Genomic DNA, 27,791 nt, shown 5'->3' with positions numbered 1-27,791 from the left:
GCACTGTGGTTTGAACAGAGGAGGGGGCATCTGGTGCGCGCCTGACGTATCTATCTTCTTATCCAGTATCCCAAGCCCATGCGTGCGTGCACACTCTGCTGGTGGTTTGTTTCCTCTCGGTCTGCTCAATCGACTGTACTCGAAAACCAGACAGGAAACTCCGGGACCATGAGATTATCCGTCTGTCACTCTCCACATTTGATTTAAGCGTGACAGCGAAGCAATACGCAGGGAGAACACATCAAGGATAACTTAAACGTTAATTGAATTAGCATACTGTAGTCTTTTTGCTGAGCGGATACACTCTAATGTTACGTTATAACCGTTACAGGAGTGGGTCATTTCGGCTCAGGTGTTATCTAGCCATTACTATCAGCAAAGAGGTGGCTAACGATGGATTAGTGTGATGTCTAACTCAGCGAACCTTTTATGTTTTGTTTGACGACTGCATGATTGCGAGAACTAAAACTTTTCATTAACTGTTTCACTTTAAATGTCCTGTCATCATAGCAAACGAGACAAACAACCTCGTCGTGCCTAGGCTACTTAGCTTAATCTTCTTCTAGTGCAAAGAGTTAACGTTTCATTGGTAGCATGAAAGAATCCATCAGGTAGAGTTCTAGTGGCGAGGGAAATGTTATTTCAAACAGAATGCATGTTGGCGTCGGTAGTATCGACAAGCAGAGCGATCTCAAAGATGCCTCAATGCCTGCCAAAGTGGAATCTGCGTGCTTTACTTTCCAACGTTTTATGTTATTTATCGGTATTGGATTTGTCACGCTTGTATCGTTTCAGCTTGCCAGTGGGAAGATCACCGTGACCTCATTTGTTCTTCAGATTTGTCTCTATGTATCATTTGTTTTGCTTTGTTTTGTCTTTGGATGCTTTGGGTTCCTCTCACAGGAGAGTCCCATAAAGTTCATAAACTTTGACACCTCAACACACACACCGTACTTGCTGGACTTCTTTAACAAAATACTGGTAAGTGGTCACTGGTCAATGGAATACGCGATACTCCTAGTGGGCAGTACATTAACAGCAAGCAAAGTGGGTGCTGTCCTTGGTTTTACAATACAATGCTTTTTTTTTTTTTGCAAATGATGTAGGCCTATCCCTTATCATCTCAATATGTTTATTAGGTAATTGTTTAGTTCATGCTAGCAAATAATGTTGAAAGGCTATTTTTCAAGCACTTTACATCCAGTCTCATGACATGACAGTCTCTGACATGATCATTTGAACATTATGGACTAGACCTATTTACTTAATTTGCAACAAGTTGCACAATTTAGCCTGATTAGCCTAGGATGTTTGTTTACAGTAAACCTAATTCCTCTGTCTTGGAAGCAATGATTTTACAGAGGAGGACCTACAATTTAATTGCAGTCTACATACAGATTGATTTTCGTGTTATACTATTCACAAATTCATGAACAGTGCTGCATTACAGCCGATGCTGTGTGTTATAACTTCAATACTGATCAGTCAGGAGAGATGGACTGTTGAGATGTTGGATATCAGATGTGGTCCACAGCAGGGATGGAGTCAGGGTGTGGTGGGTGGTTGAATGAGAGGGAGGTGGAGGTAGAGTACAGTGCTGTTGTGGTAGGCAGTGGTTGTAGGTTGTACAGTCCTACTGTTTTATGAAATGAATATTGTTCACGTTTTTTGGCAGAATGGGTCCTCTTTGCCACTGTTTGAATCATCACAGATGCGACGAGTAGTGGTGTCACACAATGTGGACAAGGTACTTAAAGAAGGTCAGTGTAAGCTACCAGTAACATTTCTTTTCGGATGTTTAGCAAGTATAAACAGTGTACTTACAAAAATGTCCCTCTTGCAGACAGCCCAAGTCACAATCTACTGATGATGCTAAAAGTGATATGCTGTTGATTTTGTTGTTTTCTCTCCTGCCCTAATCCCTTTCTGTGGTTTACCATCTGAGTGAGTGGTATTTGACTATTGAACTGAATCCTGTGTTAGATGTGAGCCCATTTTTTACATACCTGTGCAGAATGACCTGCATGTAATTGTGGCAGACTCATCTTTCTTTCCTCTCTTGATGTCTTTTGCCTCATGCCTTAATCTTACCACAGAGGTAGGAGTTGAGATGGAAGACAGAGAATGGAGAAAATCATACAGATTAGTTACAGATATCTTAGATTATACAGTACATGTGATGAGCAGACATTTCACACAGTATTTTGGCTGATCTGCTGTGTTTGGAAGGACTTGATGTTTGGCAAGTCTACAGAACTGTGCAGTCAGATGGCTAATTCCCATACCTCACATTCATTGTCGCGTGACATGATGACAGAATAAAAAGATGATTTAATTGATCTCTGTGCTAGTGTTCCTCTGAGTTATTATTCAGTAGGGTTGCATTACATTCAGTTTGAATAAGGTCTGCATGTGACCACTCAAAGTATCATATCATTACTTTATATTATATTACATTATATTAACGTTATGAGCATCAGCAATGAGTGTAAGCTTACCCAGCCATGAGAAACAAAATATGCCACTTCCCCACGTCTTTTGATATTATCTGTTCAGATTACTAATGATGTTTCAGATGGTGAAACTGTCAGTGAAGAGTGTGTCTGGGGTAATGGTGTCTGTTGCTCTACGGAAGTGAAGATAAGTGAAGTGTGTTAGGCAGTGTGGCCTCAAATAAGCCTAAATGTTAGTCTTGTTTATGCTTCAGCTAACATCGCAAAGGTTCTGATTGTGTTTGGTGAAGTGTCAAACTTAGCCTACTAATTGCTGACATTAGCACCATCAGAGCAAGCTGACTTGACCCTTTCATGACCAGAGCTGAGAAATACTGATTCGACTTGCACAGGGGCAAAAACATTCCCTTCATACTCACCAGACTCTTGAGGACTGTCAATGGTGAGGATAACAAGGGTTGCAAAAAGTCCTTTCACAGTTCCTCTTTGATTGAAATTGAATAAGATGTTTTGCTAAAGAGTTAGCATGAAGCACAGTATGAGAAAATAGCAAAGATGCCATGCTTCTCTCATTACATATTTGAGTGGTAATGACCAGAGTTATATGTAACACACTGATTGAATTTCTACAAATGATTTAACAAGGCTGGCAATGTCAAGATCTTTTTTTTTTTTTTTTGGGGGGGGGGGGGGGGGGGGGGGATCACCACATAGCTTTAAATGGTCAGTTAGACTTACATAATTAGAATGCATTCTAATTCTCACTCGTGGCAATGGGCTGCCTACTCAGCATTTCTGTTGTGATTTGCCCTTCTCTGATGAAGCCCTGTTTAGTGTAATAGTGTCTTTGAATCAGCAGGAAACCTGGCCAAGTCTCTGCTCTGATTCAATAACAGCTCACAACCCTGGGCAGAGCACTTGCACTTAGTGACAAGCTCCTAAACATGAATTGAGAAAGAACTTAAGAGAAAGCATAATAACCTAAACAGTAGGGCATTATAGCAATATCAGCTTAGAAGATGAACAGCTATGCCGTCCTCTCTTATCACTTTAACCTATATTAATTCATATGATATCAGAGAAAAATATAAAATAAACAATAATGTTTTAACCATGAGGAAAAACATTAGTTGTGTGTTTAGGATTGTTCAAATATTTGTGATGGTGACATGTTCAGTGACGTCTCTCTTTCTCCCTCACAAAACACCATTCATCACCCTCTCCATCACCCTCCCAGTGTTTGACTACAGCTACAGGGACTACGTGCAGTCGTGGTATGGTCGTCTGAGTCGTGATGAGGGCCAGCTGTACCAGATGCTGTCAGAGGACTTCTGGGAGGTGATCAGGCAGCTAAGAGGACGCCTAGCAGACATAGACGTGGTGGACCTGGTGTGCAACGGCACGGTCAAGACCCTCCACGCCCACTTCTGCGACCTCAAAGCAGCCAGCACCAGGTGGGGTCCATAGGTGGCTGTTTGGGAAAGAGATAAAGTGTTAGAAAATCAATGTGGATCAATTGTCATGCCTGTCAAATTCTAGAAGAGGTATTGTCATTTCCATATTCTGTATTGATAGGAAGCGTCTTGGTCTGAGAAAATCAAACATAGACTTTGACAACAAAAGTGGGGGTTTAAATATATATATATATATATTTTATTTGAACCTATGTCCTAAAACCAAGGAGAATGAGGACAAATCATTTCAATTAAGGACAAACAAACATAATAAACAACTTAACTAAACAGATAAAGAAAACACGGTGAGTCGCACAGCAGACTGAAACACTGCAGACAATGTAGGAGCCATATTCATATTTTCAGTTTTAGTTAATGTATAAATAGTTATTAATTCAATTTCCCTTCAACATTTGATTTAGAACGTTTTAATGTTTTTGAGTTTACCTTCCCTCTAGAGTTGTGGGGGTGCAACGATAAAAGGGGTGTCAAGCCAAGGCCACAGGAGGGGTTTTGGTGCTTGAGCCAACTATCATTGACCGTCAACTGCGTCAACATTAACTCAACGTGAGCGTGACAGGAGCAAGGCGAACGCGCGGAATGAACTTAGCTCAGCTCAACCAGACAATAGAGACTATACTTTATGTTTTAAGTTCTTTTTCATTTTTACAACAAATAAATATCATCAGTTCCCAGACGACGTTGGTCGGACAATCTTTTTACGTGTTAAGAAACCCAAGCACCGGTATTCCCTAGAAGTGGTGAGACGAACAAATAGAAGTGTCATAGGGACAAACAAAGTTTTTGCTACTACAGACAAAAACCACTCGCACGCAACAGAGGAGCATCCATATTCTCCCGCCAAGGGGATTCAGACCAGGTGCAATTGTCAGCCAGGGTAGCCAATTATTCCCGCTTATTGGGAAACGCATAACATGCCCCACCATGTAACATTTGCAACTCTAATAATGGAACAGAACCCAAGGTTACTGTGAAAACAAGGCAATACAAAGCAAAGACATATAGACCCTTTCAATCTGTCCCTAGAGGGTTTCCTCTTTAAATGTTCAAAACAAATACTATGGAGGAGAGATGTAACGCACACCAAGATGAGGTGCTGGCTACCGGTGTGTATAACTTAAGTAGGAGAAGGAAAGTGCCGCACACTCCGAGTAAATGAAAAAAATGTTTAATAGGCGACAACGTTTCTGATGAAGGCCTTGTAGGCCGAAATGTTGTCGCCTATTAAACGTTTTCTTCATTTACTCGGAGTGTGCGGCACTTTCCTTCTCCTACTTAAGATAAGCAAAACAAATACTATGTAATGAAAATATTTCGGACTAAAGTATAGAGCTCTACGAAATGCCACCACCAGAACTAGAATAACTGAATATAGTTAAATTAATAGTGCAGTGTGGATCACATCGTCACACTTGTTTTTGATTATTAGATAAAATAGTTAAACAAAATTGTAGACAAACCGGTCATGTCAAATCACTCATTAAAGTAGCTCAAGACGGTTTCTGTCATATGAACTCTCTTTGCCATCTTTTCTCTCAACCCCACCTTTCATCACTCCATCATGTTCATCTCCCACTTCCTGTCTCACACCCTTTCTTCCTCTGTCCACCGGTTGGTCTCTGGCTGTTCTCTCATCTACTCTCTTTCCCCCCTCTTCCCTCTCTTCCAGTCTGGAGGACTTCCCCAAGCCGTTTGCCCTGCACCCGTGTCTGCGCAGTCGGCAGGAGGAGCTGCGCTTCCTGCGCTGCTGTGCCCGCCTGCTGCTGCTCAGCCTGCTGCCCGCTCGTCACGCCCGCTCCCCCACGCTGCGCCTGGTGCTCTCCGAGGTCATCGCCGTCAAAGGTGAGCTGGTCTTGTCCGGCAGGGCCACTCCTGTAGCTCTCCTGTACAACTCCTGTACTAGCTGATGGCCAGCAAAAAAGGAGTTTGTTTGCAAACAGCATGTGTTTCTTAAAGAAACAGAGAGTGAGGCCTTTGACTGCATTTGTTACAATTTGTAGTAGATAGTCCTCACTAACTGTGCCAGCAGGGCTAAAGGTGATAAAACACTTTGCCTGTGGAGGTCACTGATTACCAACAATATCTCTTCAGACAACATGGCTCCTAAATTTGTGTTGAGAATTATGAGAATCATGAGAATTAATCATGAGAATATTAAATTCTGCAAATGAGGCTTTTTTCAAGCCTTGCTGATTATGTTGCATTAGCTTCCTGCTTAACCTTGTTACAGTTGCAAGTACATGTGCATGCTGTGGTGATGCTCTCTGAGTGTGTCACAGTTCAGGGGTCGGAGTTGCAGACTCTACACTGGAACGTGACTCATGTCCCAACATCCAAACAAGAATGACCTTGCAAGCAGGAGAGTGCTGCAGAGAGTGAGCTCACTACTGAGCTCACTTCAGTAGCTCAGGGACCGTGCTAATGAATGTGCCAATCAGGTGGAATGATCAGTCGACGGTGTAATTCTGCACAGCCATTTCCTGCTCCCTCATTAATCAGGGGAAGTGTTTAAGAGTGTGGACTTCATGGAGATTAAGTGGATCTCCTCCAAGACAGCGACCCAGACACATAGAGATTAAGAGAAAGAGAGACTCTAGAGCGGGGGGAACCTAGGTGGAGAGAGAAGGATAAGGAGAAGGAGGAAGGGGAAGGGGGAGAAAAAAGTGATTACAGAAAGATGGATAGACAGGATGAGAGGAGAGAGAGAGAGACATAGAGGAGGAGTGAAAGGACGAAGGAGAGGAGGAGAGTCTACCTCGGTGTCGGTCTCTGTGGCTTGGCACCAGTGATTGACAGCTGAGATGTCTGGGATTGATGAGGGCGGACTGGACCTCAGACACCTCTCGGGCAGACGAGACGGGCATGATTAGATTCCAGAGCGCATCTCACCAGAGGAGCCACCCCTGACAAGCACTTACAGTATCATCCTGGGGACACTGCTGCACCAATTTACAGTTTGCACAGATGTCTTTTATTCTACAGCTCCCAGCCCTTTTATATTGGTCTGAATTAGTGGTACTTGCTGGTAATTAAAGTTCAATTTTGTCTTATTTGTTGACCTACGTGGGAAAGTTCCTTTCATTTATTTACATATTTCCATCTGTGTGTGCGTGTTCCTGTGCCTGTGCCTGTGCGTGCGTGTGTGTGTGTGTGTGTGTGTGTGTGTTGTGTGTGTGTGTGTGTGTGTGTGTGTGTGTTTTCAGTGCTAAGGCCTTTGGTGGAGGTGTTCAGTGACCCAGACTACATCAACCGGACGCTGCTGTCCCGGCTGGAGCAGCGCGAGCAGCTGATGGAGCACCACCGGAAGGCCTACACCTACGCGCCCTCCTACGAGGAGTTCATCAAGCTCATCAGCAGCAGCTCCGACGTCGACTTCCTGCAGCAGCTCAGGTCAGCCTCGCCTCCCTTGTTCACACCTCCACTACCTGAAGACACACACACACACACACACACACACACACACACACACACACACACACACATCTGTCACACTACCACTCGCTTCCCCTTTCCACACTTCCACTACCTGCAGACACACACATGCATCTGTGAGGCCCCACATTCTGACACACATGGTGCCCCTGATGTAGCCCTGGACTGTTTTGCTCTGTTTCCTTAAGCCAAACAGACACTGTGATTTTGACACGATTTTAACATGATTTTATTTGACTCGGGCCAAATTGAAGTTCAATTTGTTGTGTAGCTTGAGCAGGCTATCAATGGCTGAAAATGTAACAATGAATGTTCCAGCTCCAATCTGATCCAATGTGGCATGTCAGACATTTTTGTTGGATGCTCTCACAGTGTGAGCAGTCAAATGTACAGTGTGAGCACAGCAAACACAGACATAGACACAGTCACACATACAGCGTACCACATACCATCGTATGCAGCTGAAAAAAAACACAAAAAAACGTATGGTGTCTGCCTGGCATTAGTCTCAGTAATTGGACTGGGTTGGCCACCTTTCCCTGTTTTGTGAGATTGGTCTGTGTTCCACTGTGTGTTGTGAGGAAGGCTGTGGTCTTCAACCAGAATTGTACACAGTGAGGACTCATCTCCATTAGCATGGGGGAGACTAGTCTGTAGCAGCACTTTCATTGATTAAAGCTTGTGTATTTTGTGTATTAAGACTGAGCTGTCACCTATACTCTCAGTGCGTGTCTGGCTGCAGTCTGGAGCTCAGCCCATTAGCAGCACAAGCTCTCAGTGTCTGTCAGAGCTGCTGTCAGACAGGGCTTACTTTACCTTATTCATGATGGCTCTTCAGTGGGACTGGGTCTGACTTCAATGGGGTTGTTAAGAAGAATGTGAAATATTTTACACACAGTAGCTGCTTATTGTCTGCCTCTCTCCAGCCTCTTAGTCCTGCAAGCTTGTAGAAACATCAGGCAGAGCCAGGGCATAACCGAATCAAGCTTCCATCTGCCCAAAATGTAATTCCCCTCCAGTCACAAGTATGCAAGCTTATTACTCATGCAAAACACATCGCTGACTTAGAAAGTCTCTCTGGTTCATTTGACAATTGAGTATGTAGTGCCTGTATGATTCAAACATCCCCAAAAATGAAATGGCCGGGTTGGATTTCAGAGTGCAAGGATGAGTGTTACACTAGCTCTGTGGTGAGGGGGACCGTTACATTCAAACTGCACCTTTTTGATACAAATGTAACTACAGTGCAGAAAACAGAAGGAGATAAACCTTGCAGTGAATTGTTGTTTAGCATGTCGTAGCCCGAGTGATCTGCCTAGTCAGGGAAGCCTTCTAGCCCCACCTGCTGTCTGGGCCTCTGTCTGCAGTGCAGCTGTACAGCAGCTGATTTGGGTCTCGAGAAGATCAGCCGGAGCTGCAGGATTTTATCCCAAATTAAATCAAAAACATCTTTATGATGCATGGTGGATGCAGAATGATCTGAAACAGCGAATTGTACATTGAGGGGAACAACACTTAATTAAAGTGGATGAAAATTAGTGTAGGTACATCACCATGACGACAACCACTCTTAAACATTAATACATAGATGATTAAGTTGAGAAACAAAATAGTAAGTTTGTCTGTGATCTCCTTTTCTGACTACCTAACTGAACGAAAAGTGTGAATTTAAAAAATCTAGTAGCTGGATAAACTGAGTTATCACTCTCTTTATCTGACTCAAAACTAATGGCAGAAACATTACCCTGGTCTTCATCAACAACACAGATAGGTATTAAAATGCGAACACGATTCAGATGGCAGATTCAATACTAGGGAGGTGAAGGGGGGGGTTGCAGTGTCCCAAGCCTCGGGATTTACAAGCAAAGGGGATTAGCCTGAGTCGCGACGCCTGAAATCACAATTAGTCACAGACGTTTTTAATAGGCGCATCCTCCCCGACGCTAGCAGCCAAAAGAAATCCTCATGTTGGAGGGAGCGACAAAGCCAGAGAAAAAGAGAAGTGTCACTTATAAACTTGGGTTTGGTCGCTGCAAACCACACTTGCATGATAATAGGCTGGGGGCCTTTCACCATGACGACAGTGTGCCTCTCGGAGCATCCCCGGGAGTAACTGCTCCTCTCCTCCACACACACACAAACACACACACACACACACACATACAAAGAGTTTGTTTATGAGCTCGCAAGGCTCCAGAAACAAAAACAACTGATCCCATAAGATGTTAAATAACTCTTGAGGAGCTTTGTTAGGGCGGAGAGCATGTCAGATGAATGTGGGTGGATATTAGTAGGTTATGTAAAGGTTAGTCTCTGGCCAAATGGAATAAGGAAGACGTGTAGCCTGTTTGTGATAGGATAGTCGCAGCTGAAGATTGACTCCCATGGACTCATTTGATTGGATAACTCTCTCTCTCGCACAGGTACCAAATAGTGGTGGAGATCATCCAGGCCACCACACTGAGCAGTCTGCCCCAGATGAAGAAGCAGAAAGGTGGGTCTGACTCCCCTCCAGCTCCCCCTCCCCCCCATTCTGGAGCATTGGGTCAAGAATGCTGGGAATTCTGGGAAGGTCCTAGCTCACCAGCCTGCTGTAGATTCATGTAAAAGTAACAACACACTGGTCTTTTTTGAATTACATGCTATTGAGCCTCAGATACTATTGATGTGTGTGTGTGTGTGTCTGTGTTTGTGTGTCTGTGTGTGTGTGTGTGTGTGTCTGTGTGTGATAATTTGTGTGCTATCATGTATAATATTTATGTTTGTGTATCAGTGTGTGTGTGTGTATATATTGTTGTGATTTTGACATGATGCTTGGCATTCCAGTCACAGCTTTGTGCCAGAGGAGTGGTAAGGGCTATAACTGTGTAGTGGGGTGCAGTGGGGTGGAGGCGTGCGAGATGCCAGAGGGGGCAGCAGGGCTGATGGACAGGCTGCCCCTCCTCTCTGTTCTGTTCACCAGATCCCTCTGCTCTCAGCCACAGGGGACAGCGCTCTGTGTCACCCGCAAAATAACAGAATGAAAGATGATGCAATCTCTCACATAGACCTGAGGGAATCAAAGATATATCTCTCTCTCTCTTTCTTTCTCCCTCCTTCCTCTCTCTTTCCTTTTCTCTCTGTTTCTTTCACCCCCCCCCCCCCCCCCCCCCCCCCTCTCTCTCTGTGTATGAGAGAAAAAGAGAATTATTTCATGCTTGATTAACCAGTACCAGTTAGACATACGGTGCTGCCTAGAGTTATTGGCATCAGTTAAATTGTTAAATTACACTTTTGAGTGATTGAGTTATATGAGCATATAGATAAACAAATGTTTTTTTCTTTATTCCTTTTGTATCCCTCTCTCTCCTGCCTGCAGACAACAATTTGGGGCAGCCGTGGCCTACTGGTTAGCGCTTCGGACTTGTAACCGGAGGGTTGCTGGTTTGAACCCTGACCAGTAGGAACGGCTGAAGTGCCCTTGAGCAAGGCACCTAACCCCTCACTGCTCCCCGAGCGCCGCTGTGGTTGCAGGCAGCTCACTGCGCCGGGATTAGTGTGTGCTTCACCTCACTGTGTGTTCACTGTGTGCCGAGTGTGTTTCAGTAATTCACGGATTGGGTTAAATGCAGAGACCAAATTTCCCTCACGGGATCAAAAGAGTATATATACTTATACTTATACTTATACAAAGGCAAGGACAAGGCCATGAAGACGGACCTGCTGCGGGCGCGGAACATGAAGCGTTACATCAATCAGCTGACCGTGGCCAAGAGGCAGTGTGAGAAGCGCATCTGGCTCCTGGGGGGGCCCAGCTACGAGCAGCAGGAGGACGGGGCCACTGACGGGGCCGAGGGGGCCCAGACTCCCAGGGTGAGGGGGGCAGGGTGAGAGGGGCTTGGGGTGGGGGGTGGGTTGGTAGAGGGGGCGGCTGGTTTGGGCGCTCGGCTCCAACATGAGCACCGGCACACAGCAAAGAGCAGCAGGAGGGCCCCGGCCCAGGCTCGTAGCTAGTTGCTAGTTTAGTCTACACTCATAGGCCTGAGTCAGAGCCCTCTGCTACAGAGCCAGGGGTGGTGTGGAGAGAGAGTCAAGGTCACCCCTGTAGGAAAACCACAATGCCTTGAGCTGTGGAGACATGCTGCCTGTGTTTATATGACATGCAAGTAACCTAAGCTTCATTGAGTTAGACCTTCTCCTGACACTCCAGTTATGTCCGGTCACCTCCTATCCATAACTTACACAAGTAGTTAGAAGTTCAAACGTGCAGTAATCCTGTACACTGTGAAGTACAAACATGCATCACGTGTAGACCTTCATTCAAAACAAAGTGAACCATGAGGGTTAGGGCAGGTTGTTGCATTACTATGGGTTTCCTGTCAGGCGATTATTGCCCCCATAATTTGGATTTAGCTGTGCAGACAACAGGCACACAGATTGACGGCTGACACAAGGCACAGAGGGTATGTGTTGTATATTAAAGCAACACCAAAGAGTTTTTTTATACCTTAAAATAATGTTTCCAAAATCGTTTCAGTGGTTCATCAACTCGTAACAGGGTGAACGGCAATTCTGCATTTGCTTCGCGGCCCTCTATCGGCTATAACCGCACTATGTAAGTTTGCCAGATCGGGTAGCGGATCTGTAGTTCGATGGAATGAGACATAAGAAACTACAAATTTGACTTGCATCTGATGTCGCAATACATCGTACTTTTATAAGTCATGCAAAATATTCTACCTTGTCTGTGGACATCGTTATTTGCAAAGCCTGTGCTGGATAAACAAATGGCATGCGTGCGACAGAGGGAAAATTCTTGGTGTTGCTTTAACTTGGAAACTGCAAGGGAGCAGTCACTGACATTCATTTTGAGCTCACATAACACACAAACACACACATACACACATACACACACACACACACACACACACACACACACACACACACACACTCTAATGGATCTTCACAGTCTTTGGTAAAGGTCACTGTTTTATAGTTTATAGGCTCTGCTTGTAATTAATGTTGGAGGCTTGTAAGAAGAAGGTATTGACACCACACCCATTTCATTCTCCTGCTAAATGAACAGGACCTTTTCATGTGCCATTGACTCATTATACTGAACTGCCCAGTGTGTCTGTGTGTCTGTGTGTCTGTGTGTCTGTGTGTGTCTGCACTAACACTGGCCTGTCCATGTGCCCAGATCCTGCAGTTTGAGGAGATCATGTCCAACCCAACACGCCGTGAATACTTCCGGGTCTACATGGCACGAGTGGATAAGGCAGCCGTCATTAAATTCTGGGAGCTGGTGGAGACCCTGAAGACTGCCAATAAGGTAGAGGGCTGAATGAGGAACTTCAGTGAGGGCATCACTGGAAATTACAGCATTTCTATCAGTTTATCTGATAGAGTAATGAGTGTCTAGTATAGTCTGTGTGTAGCGGAACTGGTTGGTAGCCTTTATTAAGTTTGGGAGCTGGTGGAGTCAGCCAATAAAGGGTAATGAGTCATTGCAGTGAGGGCATCGGGGGAATTACAGCAGGGACATGAAAATATTCCATCAGCCCAATTCTGCTTAACTTACCTGATGTAGATTAGCCTGGATGCCAGCCGAACTTAGCCCTGCCCACAACATTTGAGGTCGGGAAGTTCGGTCTGGACTTATTCCGCTGTGGAGCAACTATGCCTGAACCAGAGCTGTTTGGAGTCAAGGTCCGGACCAGAACTCCTGAACGGTTTTGTTCAGAGCTGAAAATGCAACTGTGTTTGACAGAGGGCAGATGTAGGTTGCTAGTGACAAAATATTAGCTTTCAGAATGGTACAATGTCTTTGTAAGTGACATTTAATTAAAAAGTGTTTCTTCCCGGTTCTTCCTAACAAAAACTCTGTTGCTAAAAGGTAGGCATTTAGACTTTGCTTTCATGTCAGTTGTACAAGATATTGACAGTGCAATAACCAGAAAACAATGTTAAGCCATTTGTGGAGAAGGAGGCATTTGTGGAGAAGAACCCCTGTATCATTTGAAACATGCCCCATAATCACATCCCAATGGAGCAGTATCAGACTCATATTCTGACTAGAATTTGAGTATGACAACGTCAGGCAAGATATAGATATTAATTTGCTAAATAGCAGAACTAGTTTGACAGTTGAGTACTGGTATGGCCATTCATTGTTTGTAATCGGAGCCTGAAGATGATACAATACAAGGTTTCCTCTTTACTCATGTTTTCTGGCAATCTTCAAAAACAGCAAGCTGTTGAGCAAATGGTGTATATGTTTTGTTATTTTTGTGGTGTGTGTGTGTCTGTGTGTGTATTCATGTTTTTTTTTGTGCATTTGTTTTCAATTAAATGTATTTGTGTGTTTCTGGGCACGCTGTAAAATTACTCTTATGTAAGATCAATACTTTCCAAGATACAGCCAGTTTTACAGGGGGAGGGGGGTGTCGATTTTGTCCAGCCTCTTTTTTTTGTCAAAGTTCACAAGCCCACAGTGCAAGAACTAAACCATGTAGGAGGCTCAAATTTTGCATGCTGGTACATAAATAGGAATAGTATGCAGCAAAATAGTCACATTTGGTCTGGATAATCCTGCATGGTCATAGCTGTCCCTCAAAGTTGATACAAAATTTATTGGAGTTTTTGGCTGGGCTCTGTTTAAGCCTTCAGAAGACATATTTGTACTCAACATAAGCTCTTGATTTATTTTCCTTACTGAGATAAGTACAAACACTCTCACAAAAAGCAACAAACAGAAAATAAATCCCTTCAGGGTCTGAACAGCAGACCTCACAAGTCTGAAAAATCATTTTGGTTATCATTTTCAGAGCACCCAAACACCTTGTGGGAATATACAAAGATTTTTTAAATATGTTTTTCCTTATTCTCCATGATCCCTTCTTTTTGAAAACACCAATTTGACTTGTCTTATGCAAATCTTTCTTTTTTATTTTCCACCCTGAACATGGGCAAAATGCCCCATTGACATCATTATGTTTTATATAGTCACCACACTGCCACCTGTGGTTGTATAGAGTAACCTGTGGTAGCTCTATACAAAACATATTAATGTCAATGGTGCATTTTGCCCATGTTCAGGGTGGAAAGTGAAAAAGAAAGATTTGCATAAGACAAGTCTAATTGGTGTTTTTAAAAAGAAAAGATCATGGAGAATAAAGAAAAAAATATTTTAAAAATCTTTGTATATTCCCACAAGGTGTTTAGGTGCTCTGAAAATGAGAACCAAAATGATTTTTTAGACTTCTAAGGTCTGCTGTTCAGACCCTGAAGGAATTTATTTTCTGTTCATTCTTTTTCGTGAGAGTGTTTCTACTTATCTCAGTAAGGAAAATAAATCAAGAGCCTATGTTGAGTACAAATATGTCTTCTGAAGGCTTAAACAGAGCCCAGCCAAAAACTCCAATAAAATTTGTATCAACTTTGAGGTACAGCTATGGCCATGCAGGATTATCCAGACCAAACGTGACGATTTTGCTACATACTATTCCTATTTATGTACCAGCATGCAAAATTTGAGCCTCCTACATGGTTTAGTTCTTGCGCTGTGGGCTTGTGAACTTTGACAAAAAAAAGAGCCCGAACAAAATCGACACCCCCCTCCCCCTGTAAAACTGGCTGTATCTTGGAAAGTATTGATCTTACATAAAAGTAATTTTACAGTGTGTCTCCTGGGTAACATAGGTACACCTGGTAATTTTTTCAGAATTTTTTGAGACCTAAGTGCTTGGGCTCTGGTTGAATTGACGTGGAATGACCCTATCTTAATGAAGCAATTTGCCTTCGAATGTTCACGCGAGCTCGTGTGAACATTGATAACCGCGAAAGAGGAAGATCTCACGTGGACCGCGATTTAGAAAAGTACAAGACACGCCTCCTTCTACAAGTTACGCCTACTACAAGTTATGCCTCCGTCTTGCAGGACGCAGACAAACCCTTCTCGGAAGTAGATTGGTAACAAAATAGAACGTTCAAGCATTGTTTTTGTTTTTCTTGTTGAAAGGGTCTATATAAATGCAATGTGGTGTTGTTTCTGGTCGAGTACGCATCTAATCCTGCACATCTGGCTTCAGAATGAGGTTCCGTACCTGGTGGGGGAGATCTACCAGAACTTCTTTGTGGAGAGCCGGGAGATCCCGGTGGAGCGCGCCCTGCTGCGGGAGATCCAGCAGGCGCTGGTGGGGGACACGGGCACCGAGGTGTTTGTGCGGCTGCAGGCGGAGGTCTACGAGAGCATGAGGGAGCGCTACTACCCCTCCTTCCTGGTGAGCGATCTCTACGAGAGTCTCGTCCACCGGCAGGGGCAGCGCGACCGCGCCGCCACACCTGTGCCACCGCCCGACGACAAGGAGGACATGGTGAGTGGCATTAGAGCGTCAGACACTCACAAACACCGGTCACCCTGGGCATGTGTCCAGCACAATGGAATACAGTACATATGGACGTAGATAGATGTATAGTAGTAGTATAGTATATATACTTTTTTGATCCCGTGAGGGAAATTTGGTCTCTGCATTTAACCCAATCTGTGAATTAGTGAAACACAAACAGCACACAGTGAACACACAGTGAGGTGAAGCACACACTAATCCCGGCGCAGTGAGCTGCCTGCTACAACGGCGCTCGGGGAGCAGTGAGGGGTTAGGTGCCTTGCTCAAGGGCACTTCAGCCGCGGCCCACTGGTCGGGGCTCGAACCGGCAACCCTCCGGTTACAAGTCCAGAGTGCTAACCAGTGGCCCACGGCTGCCCACTGCCCACACGGCTGGGCAATGTCATGCACATTATCTGGTCAACAGTTCTTTGTTAGATCGTACTTTTAAGAGTTTAGGGAAAAAAATGATAAACAGAAACAAGCATCAGGATATCCAAAAAGGTTTGTTGCAGAATAACATACAGGTGTGGCCACAAGAAAGTAAGAACTCACATAAGCACTGAAACTATTAATGATTTTAAGTCCTTTGATTATCCATTTATAATTGGAAAACTCAGTTCTAAGTAAGCAATAAAATCACAACATTGTGGGGAATCTAATAAGGTCAAAACCAGGAGGTCACCATCCTATTCTCTTTGTGAACGCCACAGTGGAGTAAGCATTCCATTAGCTAAATCAAGTCCCTAATTAAAGGGGAACTTGGCAACTATTTCAACGTAATAAACCCGTTTAGAAATAATTTGGATGGTTAAATGACCTGTTCCGGTGAAAATGGTGACTTTTCCCGCTGCCCCTAGCGTCCCCAGGCGGAAAACCAACCTTGCAACATTGAGACTACCGTCCCGGAAAGAGAAGTGAGAAACAAGAAACTTGTTTTAAATCGTGTTTCTTACCTTGTAACATCCACATTGTCTACCGAACTTATGCTAACCGTTTTGCTAGCTTGTAAACAAATCCATGTGCTTTATCATTACCTTTTTCCACAGTTTGAAATAGCATAATGCACAATTTCTCCAGCAGAGGGGGAAATCCTGCCAAGTTTCCCTTTAAGGCCTGCAAATATTGATCCTTGCTATTCCTGTAATTGCTCTGCTAAGTGACACAAAGTCTATCCCTGTCCAAAAATACAAGCGTGGAACCTGACTGTAACCCCCTTGTTCTGTTCCGTTCCGTTCCATTCGTTCTGTCTCTTTCCCACAGTGCCAGTCCTTGTCGGGTAGCAACACGTCGTTGGACAGCGTTGGCATTAACGAGCAGGCGAAGGCTGCTACGCGCCTTCGCCAGATCACCGACCGGCTGGAGTACAAGCGCCAGGCCCTGGGCTCCATCCAGAACTCCCCCAAACCCGACAAAAAGGCACGCTCATGATCGCGCACTTATTCAGTACTTGCCACATTTGTTTGACTACTTAGAAGTCTATAATACAAAAGGCATATTGATTGGCACAGTAGCACAACAACGAGGAAATCATTCTATCTAACTCAGGGGTCCCCAACCTTTTATGTACCATGGACCGGTTTGTTTCCTATTTTTGTTTTCACGGACCGGCGGGGAGGGGGGGGGGGTTGGGGGTTCCATGTTCCATGTTCCATGTTCCATATGTGTTGTGCATGCATTACTTGAAAAGAACTAGCTCCAGTTATGTATAAACAGTGAAGGTAACAATGTCTCTTAAACATGTGAAAAACGTGAACTTGAAGAAGTGAAAATTGAACAATATGAACTATGAATATTGAACAACTTGAAGCTACATCTATAAGTGTGAACATGCTTAACAAAATATGGGAACAAAACATGGGAACTAAACGTGCATTACGAATATAATCAGTGGGAGCCCTGTGCTTGTTTCCCTGCAACAAGAAGGTTCCATCTGGGGGTGATGGAAGACAGTGACACCCTCAGTGTGTTTGAAATGTCCAGTCGATTGCGCAATTTGGACTTAGTTGCAGTCATTGCCGAAAACCCGGCCTCGCATAGATACGTGGTGGGAAATGGTAGCAACGTTTTCAGCGCTTTTACAGCTATCTCGGGATATTCTGCTTTGGTTTTGATCCAAAAACCCGCCAGAGAGGTTTCCTTATACACACTCTTAAGACCACCGTCATTTGCAATTTCGATCAACTGCTCTTCCTCCTGCGCTGACAAGTTAGAACTATTCGGGATATTGACAAATGGGTTGCGGACCCACTCATTGGTTTGCCGTGGATCTTTGGAGGATGGGAAATAACGCTCAAACTCATTTGAAAGCGCAACAAGGTGATCGCGCACCAGCTGCGGGAGAAAAGGCCCTGCCTCAGTCTCTCCCAAAACCCCCACTACTGTTTGGAACATATCAAATACACCCCGGTCCACTCGTCGTCCCCACAAATCAAGCTTGGCTTTAAATGCAGCGACTTTATCTGCCAGTTTAAAGACAGTCGTCATTCTCCCCTGGAGTGACAGGTTGAGGTCATTAAGCAACCCGAATATGTCACACAGGTAAGCGAGTTTTGACACCCAGTCCTCATTACTAAAATGTACAACGGTGACTTTTTTTCTGTAAGAAATCTCTGCAGTGGCTCTCGCAACTCAAACACTCTGGCCAGTGACCTGCTAAAGATGCTTGTTTTTTTGTTGCTCATTCTAGCAGTTTAGCTAACTTTGTGTGACACTACCGTTCACTAAGAAGGTGAAGTGAGCTGACCTGAGGCTGCGCAGCGTGACAGACGTAAAAAAAATACCTTGCAAAATGCAAACATGCGTGCAATCAAACAACTGCATATAGGCCTATGCCATGTAAAAACGTGACATTATTGCGAATTTTAAACTCCTGTTGTAGGCTACGGGGCCCGGTGGTTGGGGACCGCTGATCTAACTGACACAGTGTAGCCACTGGACTTTTAAATCACTGCGCAGTGACTGGTCCTCCATGCACAGAATGAGAGGCTGGAGGCTAGACGCTCCTCTATTCTGACCTGGCAACCACACACAACAATATACAGTACATCAGTACATTGACAAGTGTCAACTGTCCTACTGATGTATGTTGTTGTTTGTGATGTGCCTCTGCACCAATTCCTCTGTGGCTAATGATCGGTCACTTTTACACTCTGTTGCTTTATATTGTTTTCTTTTTGCTACAACAGCATAATGGTGGCGGGGCTAGCAGACTTAGCTACAAATCTCATGTGTTACCGATGTCTGTGTGTGTCATGCATTAACTGTGTGTGTGTGTGTGTGTGTGCGTGTGTGTGTGCGCGTGTGTAGATTGTATGCAAGCTGATGGATGAGATCAGCACCATGGAGAAGGAGCATTCTGACCTTCAGGTACACATCTCGCGCACTGACTGGTGGTGCACCAACCTGGGCATGTGGAGAGCCTCCGTCACTGGTGGAGAGGTAATGGTGTGTGTATGTGTGTGTTTGTGTGTAGCTAGGACATGTTAAGCATACAGTATTATATTTTGCACTGTAGTGCATTTGTACGTTCATGTCGGGTCATGTCAGGTAAAACCCTCTTCTCCTGTTCCCTCTCTCTCTCTCTTTCTCAATTTCAATCTCTCTCTCTCTCAATTTCAATCTCTCTCTCTCAGGCTGTGGAGGAGAACGGTGAGCACACGGCTTGTTTCTACATCTGTGTGAGTTTGCCAGATGCAGACGACTCCACACACAGCCGGTGGGCTGTTTCACGCAAGCTCAGCGAGTTCCAGATACTACACAGGAAACTCACAGAGGTACACACACGCGCACACACACTCACTCTCTCCCCCAACCCCCCCCCCCCCCCTCCCCCCCTCTCTCTGAAGGGGTTTTACTGCGTTAAGGTGTGCATGGGAATCAGCTATGATTTTCTAAGGTATTTATTTGATAAAACATATTAAAATCTGATTGTAATGTTTACAGGATACTATGAAATGATTGCAGTACATTTTCACATCTATACCCTGCTGACATTGTGTCAGCAGGGTATAGATCAGGTGCTAATTCGCACATCTTTGTGTTTATATTTCTGTGTGTGTGTATGTAAATAAGTGTGTGTGTGCCTCTTACTCTGTCTCTTCTCTCTGTTGAAGTGTTTCCCTGTGCTGAAGAAGGTACAGCTCCCCTCGGTCAGTAAGCTTCCGTTTAAGTCCATAGACCAGAAGTTTCTGGAGAAATCTAAAAACCAGCTCAACAACTTCCTGCAGGTATCCGACAATAGGCCATGTTTTTCAAATCGAACCAGTAAAGAAAACCTCAATGCTATTAGCTTTCACACACTTGATGTTAAACCAAATTCAAAATGTCTGTGTGCACGTGTGCATTTCACATGTGTCTGTGTATGTTCTGTAACTGTGTGTGTGTTTAGAAAATGCTGTCGGACGAGTGTCTGTGTCAGAGTGAGGCACTATATGCGTTCCTTAGCCCGTCCCCTGAGCACCTGAAAGTGATCGACACACACAAGAAGTCCAACTTCACCCTTGCCTCGTTACTAGAGAGACTGCCTGGAGACTTCTTCTCGCACCAGGAGGTTAAGGATACAAATACAATTACCCAAACACTCACTGATTCTCTTTCTGTCTCTGTCCCTCACACACTGTTACACACTCACACACACACACCAAACACACACACGCGCACTGATTCTTCTTCTGTCTGTGTCCCACACACACTGTTACACACACACACGCACACACACACCAAACACACACACGCTCACTGATTCTCCGTCTCTGTCGCTCACTCTCTCTTCATGCTTTCATGGACGCACACAGTTGTGTATGTTGTTGTATTTACACAAAATCTCTTCCAGTTTAACATTGCAAAGATATGCCAATAGACCAACATTTGTGATAATGTTGCAATATCCCATAAGCACTGTTACGCACACTCTCTTTCCCTGACAAATACCGGTACATGCAGACAACTCAAATCAAAGATAAGGCACACAACAATCATTTACTGTATGAACATTGTATATATAACAGTTTCTGATGACCATGTGCACACATCACATAATCAGACATATACACACACAAACAAACACACACACACTGCTGTGCTTACTCAATGCTTGTGGCTTGCCAGGATGATGGTGATGACGACAGTGACCTGTCCGACTATGGTGAGGAGGTGGAGGGCAGGAGGGATCTACTGGCCGAGCCCTCCTTCATGCTGATAGGAGAGATCTTTGAGCTCAGGGGCAGTAAGTATACTGCTGTGTGTACTGTGATAGCTCATGGTTCCATTCAGAACCTTATTAAAGAACATATAACTGACTATCCACAGTTGGCTTGCTATATCGGTTCTGTCTATTTGTGGCATCCTGCTTGTTTCTGCAGGGTTTTAGTATGTAATAGCTCTATAATTCATCTATTTGAATGTGTAACACAGTGTGTGTGCGTATGCGTGTCTGTGTGTGTGTGTGCGTGCGCCTGGCTTCTTCCTGTAGTGTTTAAATGGGTGAGGAAGACTCTGATCTCACTGGTCCAGGTCACATTCGGACGCACCATAAACAAGTGAGTGTTGTTGAAGATTTTATCTGTCCATAGTCTATCTCTCTTTCTTTCAATGTCCACAGTGATCACAAACAGCTAAGCAGATGCCATCTGCAACACTCCAACTATCCTAGTGTCTTCATCCACATGAATTAGATAAATGTCCAATGGCACTTCATTGTGTTGAGACACACACACACACAGAGAGAGAGAGAGAGAGCACCATTGTGAGGAAGACATAGTAGAATTAGATTAAGCATTTGGGCCAGCCTGCCTCAGAGAGTGAGCGTTCCAGTGTCACCTGTGTTTCCCCAGCAGCTGTTCAAAGAATCTAGATTCTGTTGGGTCACTGCTTATTCATAACTAAGTTAATGTTGTCACAGCTACTCTCGTTACAATTCATTGCAAAGGTCAAAAATATAAGCTTATTCATAGTGTCTGTATACCTGTGACTTTTTGTGCTATTGGTCTTTCATATTTATGTTGAATTTTGTTGATGAATTTCTTAAAAAGACATTAGTTTGTTGGAGTTAGTACAGTTGTGTGTGTGTTCTCACTGGATGCTTAGACATCATCAAATTGGTCTCACTTCCCAGTTGCTGAAATCATGTGCACAATGGGCTGATGACACAATGAGCTCTTGTGGTCCACTGAACAGTGGACATATTTTACTCAGAACTATGCTGTTGAATGTGTAAATAACAGAGAGAGAGAGAAAAATGTCAGACCACTGAAGATGATGGTTTTGTGCTGCCACCATTAGTCACTGAGGAATGTCATCAGAGTCCCTTTAACTGATTTCAAAGTAAAAAATGGATACACTTGTGTGCTTCCTCAAACTGCCTTTGTTTTCTGATTGGATTTATAGGCAGATTTGCGACACAGTGAGCTGGATCTTTGGGGAGCCGATGATCGCTTACTACATTAGCATATTTCGAGACACCTTTTGGCCTGACGGAACACGTGCTCTCCTCGGTAACGCGAGGACAGAGGTGGAGAGGCAGGAGACCAAAGAGCGAGCTCAGAAGAAACTTCTAGAAAGTGTTCCAGGTACATGGAAAAATACAACCTGGCATGCAAAACAAGCACCTTATTGTGCCTGAACGGTGTTTTCTGCAGGAGTAGAGCACTCCACTCGTGGAATATTCAGTAGATTCTAAATGTCTAAAAGAAGTGTTCAGTCACTTAGACCAGATGTAGAGTTTGCGTCATTTCTGAAATCCTATTACTTTAGTTAACGCCACAGGTTAATCAAACTTGCATTGGATTACTCATGGCTCCCTTCATACAGTGTGTCTGTCTGTCTGTGTCTATAATTATTGAATTTTCTACTGCTTACCACAGATTCACAACTCACTAATTAAAACAAAACACTGAGTGAGACACACAGATATTGTTACGATGTGCTGCCTGTGATTTGCACTTTGTGAGACAGCACACTTTCACAAACACATCTCATCCACAAGGGGGCACCAGTTTGTTTCTTTGACCTGGTAGCTGTGAGCTAGCTATAAAAGCCATGAAGCGGCTTTGATGGAGGGAACTCAGTTTGGCATGGGGAAAGGCCTGCTTGGGGCCTGCCAGCACCTCATGGTTTCCGCCCTGGACCCTTTTGATGAATATTCCCTTTCTCCCATTGGATATATTTTGTGTTTGGACACATTTTCGTTGTTTTGTCTTTGTGTTGGGGTTTTCCGCACTTTTTTTCTATGAACATTCTTGGAATTAGGAATTACGTATGGGCTGGTCGCCTAGAAAAGGCAATGCGCGGGCTGGTCCAGGACTTGGAGGTAAGCTGGTGTCCTCTTGCATTTCATCTTCTATTAGTTCGTACACACTGACTGCCCCACCATTGCACACACTTAGGTTAGGGACTCTGGTCTGGGCAGCACATCTAATTTCCCTAGACTTAGTTCGAGCTTGTTGCCAGGCCACCTCTTCCTAACAGATATCCATGCAAACACAAACACACACACACACTCAGAAACCTCAGTTTTGACAACAACATATATCACTGCAACTACCGTTAACCGAAACATTTCAGTCTATTCAACCTGAATTGATCCAATACCTTGAATAATTCATAGCAGCTACTTGCATTGCTTTAGGAAAGCCGCTGCTTGCTACTGTAGGTCTTGTCTTTTAGGAGAGATCTGTTGTAAGACTGAACATCTTAAGAATTGTTGACTCAAAAAAGTCTTTATTGTGTATTTACACTGTTTATTATATGGCTCTTCACAATGCAAGTAGAATGCTCCATTGACATTGACTCCATTGAATGGGATTTCCCAAAGTTCTACCGGTCATTATTTTCGTCTTAGGACCTCTAAATAATAACCGCTGTCAATGGCAACGGATTTTCATTCAAAAGTGAAGACAGACGGTTGATCAGCTGTGTTCTAAAGAACGTTTGATTCAAGTTGAGTGTGTTTTGCAAACTATTTGTTTCTCAGCAAAAGCTACAACGAAACGATAACAATGTAAAGAGACATCGTGGAGTTTATTTTGTCGTGTTGGCAAGTAGTCCTATCATAAGCGGGATAATGTATAGAACGCCGGTCATTATTGGGAAAATAAGTCCTTTCAGGGCAAAGCAAGACCCTTCCGCTGGCGCTTCGGGGTCCGGTTCGCCCTGTCGAGACTTATTTTCCCAATAATGACCGGCGTTCTATACATTAGCCCTTACATGTTAGAGCCTTGTATAGGGGTCATTCCACGTCAATTCAACCAGGGCCCACGCACTTAGGTCTCAAAAAATTCTGAAAAAATTACCAGGTGTACCTATGTTACCCAGGAGACACACTGTAAAATTACTCTTATGTAAGATCAATACTTTCCAAGATACAGCCAGTTTTACAGGGGGAAGGGGGTGTCGATTGTGTTCGGCCTCTTTTTTTTTTTTTTGTCAAAGTTCACAAGCCCACAGCGCAAGAACTAAACCATGTAGGAGGCTCAAATTTTGCATGCTGGTACATAAATAGGAATAGTATGTAGCAAAATCGTCACGTTTGGTCTGGATAATCCTGCATGGCCATAGCTGTCCCTCAAAGTTGATACAAATTTTATTGGAGTTTTTTGCTGGGCTCTGTTTAAGCCTTCAGAAGACATATTTGTACTCAACATAGGCTCTTGATTTATTTTCCTTACTGAGATAAGTAGAAACACTCTCACATTTGACTTGTCTTATGCAAATCTTTCTTTTTCACTTTCCACCCTGAACATGGGCAAAATGCACCATTGACATCAATGTGTTTTGTATAGAGCTACCAGAGGTTACTCTATACAACCACAGGTGGCAGTGTGGTGACTATATAAAACATATTGATGTCAATGGGGCATTTTGCCCATGTTCAGGGTGGAAAATAAAAAAGAAAGATTTGCATAAGACAAGTCAAATTGGTGTTTTCAAAAAGAAGGGATCATGGAGAATAAGGAAAAACATATTTAAAAAATCTTTGTATATTCCCACAAGGTGTTTGGGTGCTCTGAAAATGATAACCAAAATGATTTTTCAGACTTGTGAGGTCTGCTGTTCAGACCCTGAAGGGATTTATTTTCTGTTTGTTGCTTTTTGTGAGAGTGTTTCTACTTATATCAGTAAGGAAAATAAATCAACAGCCTATGTTGAGTACAAATATGTCTTCTGAAGGCTTAAACAGAGCCCAGCCAAAAACTCCAATAAAATTTGTATCAACTTTGAGGTACAGCTATGACCATGCAGGATTATCCAGACCAAACGTGACTATTTTGCTACATACTATTCCTATTTATGTACCAGCATGCAAAATTTGAGCCTCCTACATGGTTTAGTTCTTGCGCTGTGGGCTTGTGAACTTTGACAAAAAAAAGAGGCCGAACAAAATCGACACCCCCCTCCCCCTGTAAAACTGGCTGTATCTTGGAAAGTATTGATCTTACATAAGAGTAATTTTACAGTGTGTCTCCTGGGTAACATAGGTACACCTGGTAATTTTTTCAGAATTTTTTGAGACCTAAGTGCGTGGGCCCTGGTTGAACTGACGTGGAATGACCCATAGGCTTTTGTAAGAAACTTGTGGTCTTCCATAAAGTTTACACTTTCATCAGTTTAATAGTGAATAGCCAGTGTCTGCCATTTGTCCAAAAAAAGCAGTATGTTTTAATACGTCTATGGTCTCTCCTCAGATGCCCTACAGAACCTAGTGGGGCAACAAAATGCCCGCTTTGGGGTCATTCGTGTCTTCAATGCCCTACAGGAGGTCAATGCTAACAGACACCTAATTTATGTAAGCAGTTATTGATTATTTTGTTTATCTGTTCTAGTATATTTTTGCTTTATTTGTACTATATTTAAGGATAGTTTTCTCTAACAGTATTGGTGACTATGACTAGAGCCAGAGGAGGGGACACACGTCACAGCACTCAAAAAACCCTCCATAGAAATGCATGGGGTTAGTTTGTAACGCCAATATGGCAGTTGTCTACACATATCACACCCCTTCTGCGGCAAAACGTTGACATGTGAATACATTGAGCCAATCATGTGATCTCGCTGCTGGAGCAAGATTGGTGTCATGAAGCCTTGCGCACGCGCATTTCTGCCGAAATAGATGCCTGATGAGTGCCCAAAAAGCGTTACAATATGGCCGCCGAGTGGAGGGACTTGCCTAAAAGGACTTTGGTACAGCTCCATAGACCTCCATTCATTCTGCACTCGCCTGGGAGCACCCCCACATGGGAACCAGAGTGTAACTGCAACCAGTTTCCCGAGAGTGAAAGTTGTCCCCTTATTAGACATTCTCTGCTATTTAAATTATCTTGACAGATATTTTGACTGGTTGGTCATTTTGGATTGAGATAAATGTGGATGTTTGTGTAATTGGTTATATTGTGACTGTTCCAAATTGTGTTTCTGGTAGCAATGGGGTCAAAGATTGAGTATAGAGTGTTTTCCCCTTAAATGTTAAAAGCTTTTACTAACATTTCTAACATGATGATGTTTGAATCGCTGTATTGGTTGTTGAGGTCAAAAGTAAATGGAATGTTCCACACTACCATCTAATGACAACTTGTGGGACTGCAGTATTTGCAGCATGGGATATTAGCAGTATGAACGAGGTCATGAAAATGTCAGTACTGTATACAAAGAAATATCATTAATTTCATTAAGAAGGATCTCGGTCACACAAAATCTATGTGCTTTTAATCATTCTGTCCTTCAGCTCTGGCTCCCTACAAACTCTACAAATGAGTTGACCAGTGATATCTGCTGTGTTTACACTGCCGAAAGAAAAACAATCTTCTCATGTTCCTCTAGCTGGCCATTCAGTGCAAAAAAAAAAGAAAAGAAAGAAACTCTGGGAAACAGGAAATGTCATTCAGCCATTCCAGCCAATCAACATGTAGCTTCAGATGCATGGAAGGGAGGGGTGTCATCTGAATGCCTTTTGAGCATGCATATCAACAACTTTTTGTTTGAATTTAGAATTGAATTGAGAATTGAGGACTTTATTGAGAATTTAGAACTGAATTGAGAATTGAGGACGTTGTGTGTGTGTGTGTGTGTGTGTTTGTTTCTAGATCCTTATGGAAATGCTGCTAAGAGAGCTCTGCCCTGAGCTGTCTGCTGAAATGGACCAGATTGGATCCGATTCACTCTTCACCGAGAAAACGATAACAAAACTCTCCTAGTTGTCACCAACTTATCACAAACAGATTCTTTTAATCACTGCACACAATCACAGATCGACCCAAACTCCACCCCACCCCACGTACACATTCAAAAAGAAATACAGAGTGGCAGCTCACCTCTCACCTTTCTGATCACACTAATGCACTTCAAACTATACATGCATAAATAATAACCAAATCAAATGCTTATACTGAATAATCATTTTTTTACAAAGAAAAAAGCGTTGCAAGGCTGCTAGATGTTGGCAGTCATGCAAAGCTAGATGGACTGAGGGCATGCGCTTAAGTTTCCTGCACAGGTGTTCACTTTGTTTTGTTTTCTTTTGTTTTGTTTAGCTGACTGGCTTTCGGCCAGACGCAGCGCCTCGCCCCTTAGCCCATACCCCAGTGGGTGAAGCCCTGTCTTTGAATCTTTCATGGTTTGGATCACTGTTCACTGTTTGGCAACATGAATTGTTTTGAACATGAATTATTTTTAAATGCTGGGTATGTGCCCTTTCTTCTAGTCCTTACAGGAAGCAGGTCCTACTGTCTTATTGTCATGTTTTACATATTGTTTTCCCTCCTTTTTTCTAATGTTTCTGCTTTTGTGTGTGCACAGATAACCTGTACCACTTGTTCAGTTTATTGTTTCATTTTAAAACTAATTTGAGGATGTTGCATGAAACCTCCTTGGAAGGTATAATGTATTTATTCTGTATAATTGTTTGAAAAATATTGTTACATTTTGGACTCAAAGAGGTGACTTAAAGCATTCTTTTACGTTATTATTTTGTATGTCTTGACGCATCACTGTGAAAAAGTAATGGTGTTGTAGTAATGTAGAGGCAGAGATTTATTTTATACAAAAACTTGAAATAAATTCCAAATGAAATA

At 43.4% G+C, this 27,791-nt stretch overlaps 1 protein-coding gene across 2 annotated transcripts; it reads left to right on the top strand.

The window, feature by feature from the left end:
* Window positions 1-60: 60 nt before the first annotated feature.
* Window positions 61-27,791, top strand: LOC121706750 (sorting nexin-25-like). 2 transcript variants are annotated; one of them, XM_042088749.1, is made up of 19 exons: window positions 61-981; window positions 1,676-1,760; window positions 3,691-3,907; window positions 5,598-5,770; window positions 7,132-7,318; window positions 9,784-9,854; window positions 11,034-11,212; window positions 12,540-12,671; window positions 15,430-15,714; window positions 16,990-17,145; window positions 19,036-19,167; window positions 19,362-19,502; window positions 19,842-19,955; window positions 20,117-20,278; window positions 20,836-20,953; window positions 21,200-21,266; window positions 22,114-22,295; window positions 25,410-25,510; window positions 26,805-27,791. In XM_042088749.1, exons 1-19 carry the CDS (start codon window positions 652-654, stop codon window positions 26,913-26,915), a joined length of 2,943 nt encoding a protein of 980 aa, XP_041944683.1. In that variant the 5' UTR covers window positions 61-651; the 3' UTR covers window positions 26,916-27,791. The 2 variants fall into 2 exon arrangements, with proteins under 2 accessions (XP_041944683.1, XP_041944693.1); XM_042088759.1 differs by lacking the exon at window positions 16,990-17,145.

Source organism: Alosa sapidissima, chromosome 1 (assembly GCF_018492685.1).
Source record: "Alosa sapidissima isolate fAloSap1 chromosome 1, fAloSap1.pri, whole genome shotgun sequence".
In the NCBI taxonomy this organism is placed as follows: Eukaryota; Metazoa; Chordata; class Actinopteri; order Clupeiformes; family Clupeidae; genus Alosa; species Alosa sapidissima.
This window is presented reverse-complemented; position numbering and strand designations above follow the sequence as displayed.